This window comes from Artemia sp. Qi Xiang Cuo, chromosome 12 (genome assembly GCF_049724085.1).
Source record: "Artemia sp. Qi Xiang Cuo chromosome 12, ASM4972408v1, whole genome shotgun sequence".
NCBI classification, from domain to species: Eukaryota; Metazoa; Arthropoda; class Branchiopoda; order Anostraca; family Artemiidae; genus Artemia; species Artemia sp. Qi Xiang Cuo.
The window spans coordinates 46,405,342-46,418,902 of NC_142805.1; the positions used below are offsets into that span (position 1 = coordinate 46,405,342).

General features: G+C 35.0%; 1 protein-coding gene across 2 annotated transcripts in view; it reads left to right on the forward strand.

Annotated features, from left to right (window-relative positions):
- LOC148946189 (inosine triphosphate pyrophosphatase) overlaps positions 1–13,561 on the forward strand; it is a 59,640-nt gene extending 46,079 nt beyond the window's left edge. The window contains exons 1-3 of one of the 2 annotated variants that reach the window (XM_089098262.1): positions 5,136–5,301; positions 9,417–9,569; positions 11,254–13,561. In XM_089098262.1, coding sequence (XP_088954388.1) covers positions 5,208–5,301; positions 9,417–9,569; positions 11,254–11,585 — 579 coding nt within the window. In that variant the 5' untranslated portion in view covers positions 5,136–5,207 and the 3' untranslated portion in view covers positions 11,586–13,561. Of the gene's footprint in view, positions 1–5,135; positions 5,302–9,416; positions 9,570–11,253 lie in introns of those variants that run through there. The other variant, XM_089098263.1, reaches the window with a different exon arrangement.

The following is a 13,561-nucleotide window of genomic DNA, read 5'->3' on the forward strand; positions in this document are numbered from 1 at the left end:
CAAGAGACTTTGCGCTAACTGACGAGATGGATACTGTCTTAAAGACAAAAGTTGAAATAAAACTACCACCACTGACAGGTAGAACACCAAGATTGGCGGAGCGGCTTACTTTTGGTGTTGATCAGTCAATGTATAATTAGAAATTAGTACTCATAGTTTTTTTTACACCTTAATGAAATTCATTTTGTAGTTTTTTATGCTGACCATATTCTTTCTTAATTTTATAGCTGAAAAACAAGCTTTAATGTTTCCCTGGTCACTTTTCTTTTTCTTTTGTACGGTGGCCAAACATAAGCCAGAGACGGCCGAAACAGTGCCGGGGTGGTCCAGGTTTAGCACTCTTGACCACTTGGATAGAGAGGCATACAGGTGGAAAAGTTGTGGAGTGTTTCTAATTGTCTTTTTCAAGGATGGTATTGAATGAGCTACTTTTGCTTTGCCATACTCAGCGACTTCTTATCACTTTAGTCTATTCATAGATGAATTAAAAAAGTTAAAACCTGCCGATCGTGGGCCAGTCTCCTATCTATATATCGGACCAAAAATCAATATGGAAGATCGAAACGTAAATGTTGATATCGCAAACGATATTTGGAAATTTCTGTTTGTTTCCATCTTTTTTAACTATCTACCAGATAACTTCCAACAAAATATTCCAACATACGAAAAGTTCTCGTTAATGTCTAGTGTAAATTTGAAGTTCTAGGGGGGGGGGGGCAGATGCACTCCCCTGCCCCCCCCCCATCTTCCCAACGCCCATGGTGTCATTAGACATGTGTCTCCTTGAATATATGTTCTATGGATTTCTAAAATACCTTTTTTGTATCATCATTAAAAAATAGTCGATTCGTTGTCTCCCTTCACTTTTGTGAATTGGTGCCCCTAGCAGAAGCGTTCTGAAGCTCATTTTATTGGGGGAGGGGCGATCTTGGTAAATTTTCCTGAATCGCTATCTGTTTTATGCCGAATTTTCTGCAGAAATCAAGAATTTTGCTAAATTTCAGCTTATTTTGTAAAATTTCTGCCGAAATTTTAGCCTTCGGTGAAAATTTTACCGAATGCCAAAAAATTTGGGGGGGAGGTGAACCCCTCCCCCCCCACCCCTGATCGGGACGCCCCTGGCTCCTTTTAAAACTATTAACAGAAGGACCTACCGAGCGGGGAATGGACAACCGTCAAAGACTCACTCGCATCCATTATTTTGCTCTATCATCTTATTGCACAAATGAACACTTAAAGCGAAACAGCAGGGAAAGGCCAGAAGCTCTTAAAACCATACTTGATAAAACACTAGAGTATTGTAATTTAGATAATTTCAAACGCAGAATTAGTTCTTTTTTCGTGACGTATTTTCTTTGCAATTTGCTCTTTGGCTTGTTTTACACACACACCCCAGGAGCACTTGCCACCACTTATCCCGCCATAGATAATATCCCAAGAAACATTCAGCCAAAAGCCAAAGTTCGGTTCATTTGGAATTTTAAGGTTCTGTCAACCACAGAGATTCATCACCAATCCTCAACTTTGCGGAAAACACTGACATACGACGAAAAAACGTACAAAAAAAAACAAAAATAGACAAATGAAATGGTAACGATGGTAATCTATTGAATCCTATTCTAAAAAAGTAAGCGGAGTAGAGAGGAAAAAAAAGAAAAGTGAAAATTATGTACATATTTGTCTTTACGCTCACACTTCAACTCTTGCACATAGGATGTGAAGGAAGAATCTCTGCTTTCAAACGTTTTCTTTTCGTGCATATATAATTGTTGTGTAATTGAAGCTTTTGGATGATCAGGGACCTCAAAGCCAAACGAATGAGGTGTAATTCATTAGAATGAAGGCATACGAAACAAGGGAGACCGCAGAAAATTTTCAAGGGTGGGGGGGGGCAGATACCAGAATAGCGGAGATTGGAGGATAAATAAATTTTGTGGTAAAAAAAAATACAAAGAAGTATATTTTTGATCAGTTAAGCATCATTTTTGAGTTTTAACCAGTTAGCTACTATGTCAAACTTATTGAGAAGGTATTGGCACTATAGAACCATTGAAAAAAGACAACTTGCGACGTTGCCCTGTTTGGCTTAATCATTGCATTAAATACTGTCGATTAAGCAACTATGGATCTGGGTAAAAGCTTTTGCAAAAGTTCGAGAATATATCGTATTGAGCCGGTTGCAATCTTGAGAAGGATTTCAAATTGTAGACTTGACTGCAAGGCCGTATCCAGGGGGGGGGGGGGTACCCGGTTTGACCCCCCCCCGAAATTTTTGACCGAGTCGAAAATTAGTAAAACCTAGATAAAAATCAGTAAAATTAGTCGAAAACTGAGTCAAAATTAGTAACCCCCCCCGAAAAAAAATCCTGGATCCGCCCTTGCTTGACTGTGACAATTTTTCCTATTTTATCATTATGATATTGACACCTAAGTAAAGAGACAAACAAAGGCAGATATACAAATGACAAAACTTATTATTTACATAAAAAATTCAGGAAAATTTCAAATGGCAAGGATTCATGACAAATAGATTAATCACTTTTCCAATATATGCTTCTCCTTCAGTTTTTACTTTTTCTTTATGGACAGATAACAGACAAAAATCCACTCAGATGGCCATCTGATATCATACTTCTTGTCCATGTTTTAACTCTTCTTGAGCCTGCTGAAAATTGTACACATATTTAATAGTGACATGGGGTGTATTATGATGTCATATTTTATAGTTGAGATTGACTTACTTTTATTATTAGAAATTGGGTCTCGGAAACAAATTATTTACAGACCCAACAAAATTGGGTATAAAAAAAAAAACACATCAATACTTTGGAATGGGGGTTGTCATTTGAAAATGACGAATAATGATAATTTTATTGCTGTAAGAACCCTAAATTCATCTCAATACAAAATAAAAATTACATTTTAAACTCAAATAAAATTCTCAAATTTGGAAATCCTTTTTTTCCACGGGGGTGTATATTCCAGGGGGGGGGGGGTTATTTTCCATGGCGGTATTTTCCACGGGGGGGGGGGGTATTTTATGGGGGGGGTATTTTCCAAGAGGGTAATTACCAAGGGGAGGGTAAACGCTGGCCACCAGACTGATCATGATACCTTTAGACTGATCATATTTCAAACAGTGAGTGGTACAAAAATGTGATTCTATACCAGTATAGAAAAACCAAGAGTTTTAGTAAAAAAAAAATGGTTACTATTTTACAAATATTTTTACTAATAACTATTAATTTTACTATTCAATTTAAACCATTTCTTTGTAATTTATTAATAATTATTTGTTGGTTAATTATTATTTATTTGTTAATCTACTGAAAGATCAGTATTTTTAATTCACAAATTCTGATATCTTGACTAAATTCCCGTTCAGGTTTAAGCTAAAAGTTAAGTTTCATTATTATGAAAGAAAAGCAAGCAAAATTCCCAATAGGATAGATAAGACCTTGTAGGATGCAACCAATGGAATAGACAGAGGATGCTCATTATAGAATTAAGCAAAATAAGAATCTTACCCCTTAACTAGGATTATATTTTAAAAGTTAAGGGAAAGAATAAAAAAAATTAAACTTAGGTTTTTAGCTTGACAAAATATAAGCAAAAACAAAGACCAGACTGACTCCTGGTAGGGCACGACGCTGTATATATATATATAAAACTTTCTTTGTTTATTAATTCCAAAATGCGGTAAGCTTTATCAAGCTTGTCGCACTATCGCTAGGGCATAAGAATGCCCTTGAGAGTATTTACACTTCCGGTTTCAGTCTCCTTTAGATAAATTAATAATGACCTATATTGAGTTAATCTAAGATCTAAGAATTGAATTAAATTCTGAATTGATTCTAAACAAGTTTCATAGCAGTTCTTAAAGACAAAACAAAAATAAGAAATTCTTTTTCTTTGATTAGTTGTTACACTTCTACTTTCTTCCTCCTCTGTTCTAAATTCCAAGGGGGCCATGGCCCCCGCCCCCCCCCCCTGCGGGTGCCCCTGATACGAAAAGAAACTACAAAAAAATGATATAATTTTCGATTAATCTCTTTCTCTCGACCATAACCATAGATGATTTATGGAAAGTTCACGCTATAGCGTGACTGCTGTATACAATTTAGTCAGTACACGCCTGTTGTAGCTATGTTCTAGCACCACAAGGTGGGTATGAACTTATTATAAGTTACGCGGCAAGTCCCTACTTGACGTGTAATGAGTGCTCGTGTACATCTGAAGTCTGAACTGTATGTTAAACTTGAATACTTTGATGATCATAGTTTGCTGTATCGAGATACAGGGCACAGCAGTCTCAAGCTAGATAGATTCACGTGGATAGAAAATCAACTCACCGTTGGAAGGATCCTTTTTAGCTTAAAGGGTCAAAAAGAATGCTTATAATTAAATAATGTTTTGTGTAATGAACTTAGGTTTTAAACTTTAAAATTTAGCATTTTAGCAAAGAAATAGATAATGAATTTTTCAGGAAGTATGATTGGCCACATTATTTGGAATTAAAAAGAAAAAAGAGAACAGTTCAGTGCTACCAATACAGGAGAATGAATTTCCTTGCTGTTCAAGCCAGGGTACTGTAATCTCCTGTACAAGGTTTTTGGCAATGATAATTCCAATGCTTTATTTTTTTTTGTTTCAACCTGACGCTTTTTTATAAGAATATTTGAGTATTTTTCGAAATCTGCATAATTTTTTTTCAAAATATTATTTTACTGTTACAGCTAATCAAGATAATAGTCACTATTCTTGAATTAGCTAAATATGGCGATTTTTTCTAATTAACCAGTTTTTTCAACGTGTTTTTTAATTTTTGGTTAATACAAGCCGTAGTCCATCCTTTACTAAATTACAGCTACCGCTGCAACCAAGATGACTTGTGTTTGCTGGCTTTACAACTAAAATTTCCTTTTATGAAGTAACGTTTGATCACAAGTACTGGTTAAAGTTAAGTTTTACCATGTCCTAAACCTTGAATTCTTGTTGAACTCGGTGGCTGGTTAGAAGGTACGCCTTTTTCAAAATAGTATTGTTTTTACAGAAACGAACCTAGGTTGTAATTTTTTCCACCATCCGAAGTTTGCTACACTGAATAGTGATTTCATAGATAACGCTGTAAAAGCTGAATATTCAAAAGAATTCAAGTGTGTTCTTGAATTCAAGAATTCTTAAAAAAAAACATTTTTTTTAGAAACATGTCCTGGAAAGCAAAGCCCATATGCTTTGCAACCGGTAATGCTAAGAAACTTGAGGAGTTTCTAGCAATACTTGGACATGAATTTCCTTACCAGTTAAGTAGCCTTTTAACCACTTTTAAGAAACTTGAAAATGTTTTAGCCTAGGCTAGCCTAATATGGGCACCCACCACATGGCTAATATGGGAGTAAAGTTCATTTGTGATGCAAATGGATGTTATATTTAGATTGAGGATACAATTCTAGGTATATATTTACACATTAGAGGGGTGGGGGTATATATTCTGTGAATATAGGCTATAGGCTCTAAGAAATTCATGAATTTCTTAGAAAAACTGGAAAAACAAGCAAAGAAGTGAATATAAAGGCTCTCCCCTTGCAAGATGTATTAACAATGATTATTCTACAGATTGTGAAGTAAGAAATATTTTCTTGATATGTTTCCTTGTGTCCAGCTGGACTATTATACTGGTTGGCCGGTTGGCAAATTTAAAGATTTGTATATATATATATATATATATATATATATATATATATATATACTGTCAAATTAGCTATCTGGTGGTATCCCGCCTAATACTCTTGAGGTGAACAATCAATAAACACAAGAACATGGTCTTTATACTTACACATTTTGGGTGCTTGGGGGTAAAGTACAGGGAAGCACTTTGAGAAATGTTATCAGCAAATATTTTAGGATTTTAATGCTGTTTCCTGAATTTTATAATGTTTTCTTCTTTGCAAACCCAATTGTGTATTGACTCCACTTAAAAGTATAAATGGGAGACATACAGCCCCAGCCTTAAACAACAAGGAAAGTCACATTTTTGGATGGGTAGCACTGATAGGTCCTTATTTTCCTTTTGTGCTGTTTTTTTCTTTGTTGCTAACAGAATGCTGAAACATCCTAGAGAGTTGTTTGAGAAGTAATTTTTATGTCTGATTAGTGTTTGAGTTATGTTTTAACTTTATTTAGGCCTAGTCTAAAATTATTGATTAAATAACAATTTGCCTTTTGAGGCCCCATAAAAGGCTCAAAATGGAATTTACTGCTGAAGCTGTCACTGAATTTGGAAAGAGCATAAGAAAAGGCATCAAGGGATATTTTTACTTTCTTCCTAGCTAAGTTATTCAAAATGTGTATAGGCTATATTTACCAATAGCCTACCAATAGATCAATTATTTTTTTTTTGCTATTTGTAAATATCATGGTCACTTTTCTGACAATGTACTCCTCTCCAGGCATGGAAAAAGTGAGGTAGCATAGTTGCCATGCTACTTGGTAGTTTTCAGAACATAGTGAAATTTGTCAGCAGGTTCTGTCAGAAAATCCCAGTGCTTGCACTATCCACTATATGAGAATTTCCCCAAAAATATCTATGTCTCCCTTCAAATATTATTAATATTGAGGAAGTTGGGTATGCATTATTTTGATACTACATATAGGCCTAACATTAGAGCATAACCTCTCCCCATAAAGTAATAGCAGTACAGTATATACAGTATACTTCAGACTTTGAATACTATACTCCACAAGTAGTACTGGAGTATATATGATGTAGTACTTTTGATAAAATGGTATATTTAAGATTGTGGTGTATGATATTTATGGCTGATATATGACTCAGCATGGAATTGGTTTACTATGTTAATTCAGAAAACTTGATATTTCTAACAGATAGTCATACTAATTTATATTTTTGGCTGTTCTGCAAATTTTACATTTAAAGATAATTTTGCTCAAAGCAAAGCTGTCAAAACAAAAATATTACTGCTAAAGCGTTGGCAGCCATAGAAGTTTTGTCAAGTTTTATTACTGGCAGCTTTTGAACATGTTGCATACCTGACCAATGCTAGTAAATACTTTATTACATCAGCACATTTTGAATGAAATAGTGCTATGATCTTGTTATTATTATGTTTATTTTAGAAGAGAGTTTAGATTTTACATGACAGAAATTAAACAGAGAAGGAAATTACTAATATAACCATCCCTTATGTTGTAAGAGCACTAGAGTTGGCAGGTGAAATTTGATTGTGATGGCCCTAGTTAGGCCTATTATGCTTGGAAAAGGCATTGAATTGGCAGCTGAATGGTATATTTAAGTATATTTGGTGGTTGGCCACTTTGCAGAAAACATACTAAACAAATAAAAGTAGTTCCCTACTATTATATTCCATATTTTATGCTATTTCTAAATATCATGGTTATTTTTCTGACAATGTATCTCCTCCTCCTGGTGGTCCAAGATACTGAAATAAAATCCTAAAAACATATATTTCTTACTTTATATTATGCAGTGGGTTTCTATTAATCAGGTTCTCATGTTTTGAAACAAAGTATCTGATTAAAAAGTATCTTTCCTGTACATACGCAACAGACTTGTAATCATGGACATTATGTATATAGGGTTTAGTAGTTTTGATTGGATGATAGTTAGGACTAGACTAGTTAGATTAAATAGGCCCTAGCCTATTGTAATACCATTGTTGTGTTTCACAACACTTGTCTTAATTTAAATCTGTCCAAGATTTACTCATTCTCTATGTGAACTTGTTGTTCTAGCTTTAAGATTCTCTATCCAAAATTGGACAAGCATTTTTGAAAATTAGTTTCAAGCTTTAGACGTTTGTCTATCCACTATTGTATATCAGTATATTTTAAACTCTATTATTCCACTTTCTAAACGGAATAGAGGTTTTACAATGATTTAACCTTTTTTAGTGATTATTAGCTGTCTAACTGGGTATCTTACCTATATACCCAATGTTTACTACAACAAGAATTAGGAGCAATAGTGGTAGAACTATGGAGAAAAATACTTTTTATTGGAAATTTCCAAAACTGTGAAAAAAATCATCCTTCTGCCTACCCACAGGATTTTCCTGAATATGTGCTGCCAAAATTAAATTTAACCCCAAATTATTGTTATGAAATAGTGTTTTACTGTGTGCTCATTTTGAATTTTAAATTTTGTTTTTCTTAGGGAAGCATCATCTCAAATAATACTTGGGCTGTGACCAGCCTGTGTTTACATACATCAGTTGTGATATTGAACTTTCAAATCACAAAATCTGTTTAAATCACTTAATGAAAAAAATTTTGGAGGGGAGCAAAATATTTTTCAAAATCTTGAAGGGGGCAAATTTGACATTTAAAAAATAAAAACACCAGAAAATGCAGTTCTCAATGAACAGGCCAAAAAAATCAGTATCATTCAAATTTATGAGGGTAAAGAATCCAAGTGGTCCATACCCTCCTCTATTCCCAAATCTACACAAGTGGAAATTACAAAGTATTTGAGCAAGCATCAGAAAATTTGTCTCTGGAAGGTATGTTTTATTCAGCCATCATTGTAATTTGAAGTCCCTATGCTTATTTACTGGGATTTTAATTTCTACAAAATTTTTCATCTGTGTTGATATGCCAAACGATTGCTGTACCAATGAATTTTATGTCAGAGGTTGCAAAATCAGTGTTGAAAGTGTGCTTTTTTTTAAGGAATCAGTGTAGAAGCTGTTATAACTTAGGAGTTGCATTCATCATAGTAAATAAGGCCTGAAAACCTAAGAGGCGATAAATATGAACAATGTTCAAAGGATTTGGCATTAGAGCCTTTGCACACATGATGTGGCGAGGCCAAACACCTGCTAAAGCTGTTAGGTGTCTTTTCTAAATGATTTTAATCTCTTAATGATTGCTACAAAAAATAAAATGAAGTGCCTATAGTTTCTTGCTACAGTTGAATGAAATTGGCTTTGTTTGACTGCTTTTTGTGGGTGATGACAACTTAAAAAATTACATGGTAATCTTGACAACAGCTGAATTTAGGTATGCCAGTAGGTAGATATATGAGCTTAATAAATCAAATACTTAAATTAATCAAGTACTTAATTATAGTATATTATTTACTTGTTTATTTTGTTTAGTTGTTAGTATTTACTTTGTTTGCATATTTTTTTGGAAAAAAGATATCCTGGCCATATGTCCTATGCCTAGACATATGAAAACATATTGAGTAATTTTTTGGAATTGTTGAAAAATATGTGCTGCATCAGGTACATCAGCCTAATTTTGTACTGGTTGATCAACTGGTTCCTGAATACTAAGCTGACTAGTAATTTTGACTATTTATGTTGCAATTTGAACTTGAATATTCAAGCAAGACATGATCCCAGTATATGTTTCTATTTCCTTTTTTGCCTTTTAGGTTGTTAATAAAAGTATAGATTTACCTGAGTTCCAAGGAGAAACTGATGACATATGCAAAGCAAAATGCTTAGAAGCTTCAAAAATTACTCAATCTGCAGTCATAGTTGAAGATACATGTTTATGTTTCAATGCTTTAGAAGGTTTGCCTGGTCAGTAGTCTACTAAATTTCTGTAACTGTTTGTAATTCTCATAGCATGTTTTGGTTTGGTGATATTGGAAACTTTTGCTGGTATTTTTTGGTGATATAGGACTCAGGACATGCAAATAAAATCATAGTATAGTGTGTAAAAAAACCTAAGTAAAGAGCAGTGAGGTTCAAAAAAAAGAATACAACATTTGACTTTACAGTCCCTACTGGCAGTGCTGATCTCTGTTTCATTGTCCTTCAGCCAGGAAGTGCAATGGCGGTTGGGGGCCAGCTTTCCTGTGCCTTTGCACTTGCTTTGTGTTTACCTTCCCCAGATTTCTCTGGGTACCCATTTAGATCTAACTTTGGAAAGGGCTTACTCTGTTTAAATTTGAAATTTATAGTACCCGTTTTTATAGCCAAAAGTCATTGGAGGGCAACCAGCATCCCCCTTGCCCTTTTAGCTATGCTCCTCCCATATGAAATATGTCAGATCATCAAAATTTTGAGATAGCCATTTTGTTCCAAATAGTCAAATGGCCCAATAAAGATGCCTCCAGCGATAATAAAAGCCCTAACAGCCCATGCCCATTATTTACATATAGATTTTGTTATTATAAAAAGGTTGGTATCTTTGATCCTGTCTCTCCAAAAAGGTTAATGGTATTAAGGTGAAACTTCTAGGACATGATAAAAAAAGCTGAGGGCAAAGGGCAAAGGGTCTTCTTTGTCCTTTTTAGATGCCCCCCTCAACACAGACCTAAATTTTATATACGCCTTACCGAAAACATTTTATAAAAGTTTTCTCTTTTATAGCATTAATAAATCCTAAGTTTAGAAGGCATAGGGGGGATTAGCGCTACTTCCGTGTACGACAGTTCCTTTTTGTTTGTTCGTTTTGGGTTTTGTTCATATATTCATAGGGGTTTACATTCGTTTTACGCTTGACTCTATTTTTGTTTGTCTTAGGTTGAATGCTGCTCTTTGCTTGTCTTTGTTAAAACAGAAGCTCCTAATTTGGATAAAATCATAAAGAAATAAAAAACCGAGAATTTTATACACAAGTAGAGTGATTAAAATTTCAAAATTTTAAATGGTGAAATCTACTCTGCTATGGGAGTACTTATATCCTGTGCCCAAGCTGACTACAGTCCTAAGCTAGAAGGCCCTTTTTTTCAAAAACGAGTAGGCTATTTTAAAATCTTGTACAATTCTTCATTTCACTGAACTTAACATAAAACTTCTACTTGTAGTACCAAAATCTGATAATTCGACAAAAAACCTGCCATAATTCCAGCCTCTTATATTGAACTGAGACTACAGACCACAATATGAAGTCCTACATTAGATAAGTCACCTCAATTTCGGGGATCTGACACGATTTTTGACCTTTTGATAAAAACTATCTGTCCAAAAGGGTCCCAAAATGTCACAAGCTTTGGAGTGCCTCAATGTCTTGATCTGGTCCTGCTTATCCCAATTACATTAGTGGTAATTTTGCAAATATAGAGCTTTTATCTGTAACTCATTTTAATATAAGCCTGCCATGTACTTTCGTTTTAAAAGAAAATTTAGAAATCTTACCATCATTTTTACAGAAATGAAACCATTGTTTTAATTATTTTCATTTCTGAATATATTTTGCTCTATGGCTATTGAAAAAAGCCTTTGAATCTTGGTGATAATTTAAGATTTATTATTTTAGGTCCATACATTAAGTGGTTTCTATCAAAACTTGGGCCTGAAGGTTTACATAGGATGTTGGAAGGATGGGAAGACAAATCTGGGTATGCTCTGTGCACGTTTGCATTTCATACTGGGGATTCAAAAGATGATGTTCTGCTATTCAAAGGCAAGACAGATGGCACCATTGTATCTCCAAGAGGTCCTCGAAATTTTGGATGGGATCCATGTTTTCAACCGCTTGAATATGAGCAAACATACGCTGAAATGAGCAAAGATTTGAAAAATAGTATATCTCATAGGGGTAGAGCTTTAGAGGCACTAAAAGAATATTTTGTCAAGAGTTCTAAGTAATTACCCAATATATAATTTGTTATTATAATCTGTTTAGTGTGCATTCATAGTAGTCCTAGCAGTGCCAAGCATCATGGTAAGTTCGCCTTCTCTAATAAAAAAAAACTCTTACTGCCTTACCTTTTACCCTTTTTTTCAAGTAGAAAACGGTCTATTTGGAACTCTTGAGTCCTGTTACTGGGATAAATCCCTTTATAATTTCGAGTGCCCTGTTAGTATTGTCTGAGCACTTCAGCTTCTTAGAAGTCAAGAGGCCTATTTTGTGACGTGCCTGACCTTAGCATGAGATATGAATCTTTAAAATATCCGATTCTCTGACAATGATCATTTTAAGAGTCATCTACTGTACATTCTTAAGATATGACTAATTATATTAAGAAATTTAAGATTATTCCAAAGTGATATATGGCGTTTCTACTCAGGAAAGGGTCAACTGACTTCTCACCTAACCCTAAGCCCAAAAAGTGTGTCCTAAGCAACCCTTTTTTGCAATTAGGTTCTTAATGGACTGTCTCTACTAAAAATACGCATCATTTTCCATCCATTTTAGACCATTTCTAATTAGTGAAGGCTTTTCTAATAAAGTATGAGATGGACCAACCCCTTGACGCTTTCAAGTCGAAACACAAAAGCAACTAAAAACTAAATTATTGTGATGTGTCGTTTAGGCTTAGCAAAGCATTATTCGACCAAAGCCCAAGAAATATGTACTGATTGTTTTGGGGGACTTCAACACTGTAGTCGCTTAAGATAGTGACGGCTAATGTAGTGGCCTTTTGGTCACTGGAAAGTCAATGAAAGGGTGGCAGGATTGTTCAATTTTTGTCAGGAAAACTGTTTCGAGGGATACTGGCTAATCACTCTCTCTCTCTTGATATGCGCTAACTGAATAGGACCTTGTCTGAAGAAGCCACACCAGCCATCTTCACGCCAGCAAATGACGTTCTCGGAAGAAAACAATAAGAAGCTCTCGGTCACAGATAAGATCATAATATGCTAGGATAAGCGACTTTTTATAGCAAGTCCGACCACAACAGCCAAGATACCTAGAAGCTCCTCGAGAGAAGAGCAGAGCAAAAGATCAGAAAGGCACTGTATAACCACCTGATGAAGAAACCAGAAGACTGGTAGGCAAGAGTGAAGCAGTTTTCAGAACGGTACACTGTTTGAGTCGCAAACATAATCGCAGCTATGTGATTTTTGACATGGAAAAAGACTAGGGATTGAAAGGGGAAACTCGAGATTGACAGAGTGGGCCTACTTAAAACAAAAACTTAACCCCCCTAGTAGCTGCTAATCGTGAAATACAGAAACGATTCCCCATACCTGACCATGAACTTCAAGCCCACTCCTACTCAATTTAGAAACTGAATCAGCGATCAAATCGCTTAAGCAAGGAAAAATCCCTGACCCAGAAGGAGTTGCCACTGAACTTAGTAAGGTCAGGTCGCATGTTGTGACTGATGTTTACGGTACCATTGTGTCTACCGTATGAGAGACCGGCTAACTATACCGTCAATAGTACGAAGCCACCATTCTCCCTATTCAAAAAAAAGAGATTAAAGATTATTTGTGGAAACTACTGTCCAATTAGCCTCACGAGCTACCAGTCACCTGTTTTGATCAAAAGTCTTACTCCGACACATACAAGTGATTACTGATTTTCCAGTTGGAGAATATAAGGACGGCTTTCGTCTGGGCAGATCCATAATCAAATGGATGTTTGTCATTCAACAACTCATGAAATGGCACCTAGGATTCTACCAAGAACACTAACCGCTATTCGTCGATTTCTGACAGTCATTTCACCTAATGTGCGCAGGATTCTGGCATATCAGGATTTCGCGAGAATTATAGTACTATAGAACAATTTTTTATTTTAACCAGTCTAATTAATAAAATATATCAGAAAAAAGAGACTAAGTTGTTTGTGGCGTTTTTGGACTTAAAAGGTGCTTTCGATAGTGTAAATAGGG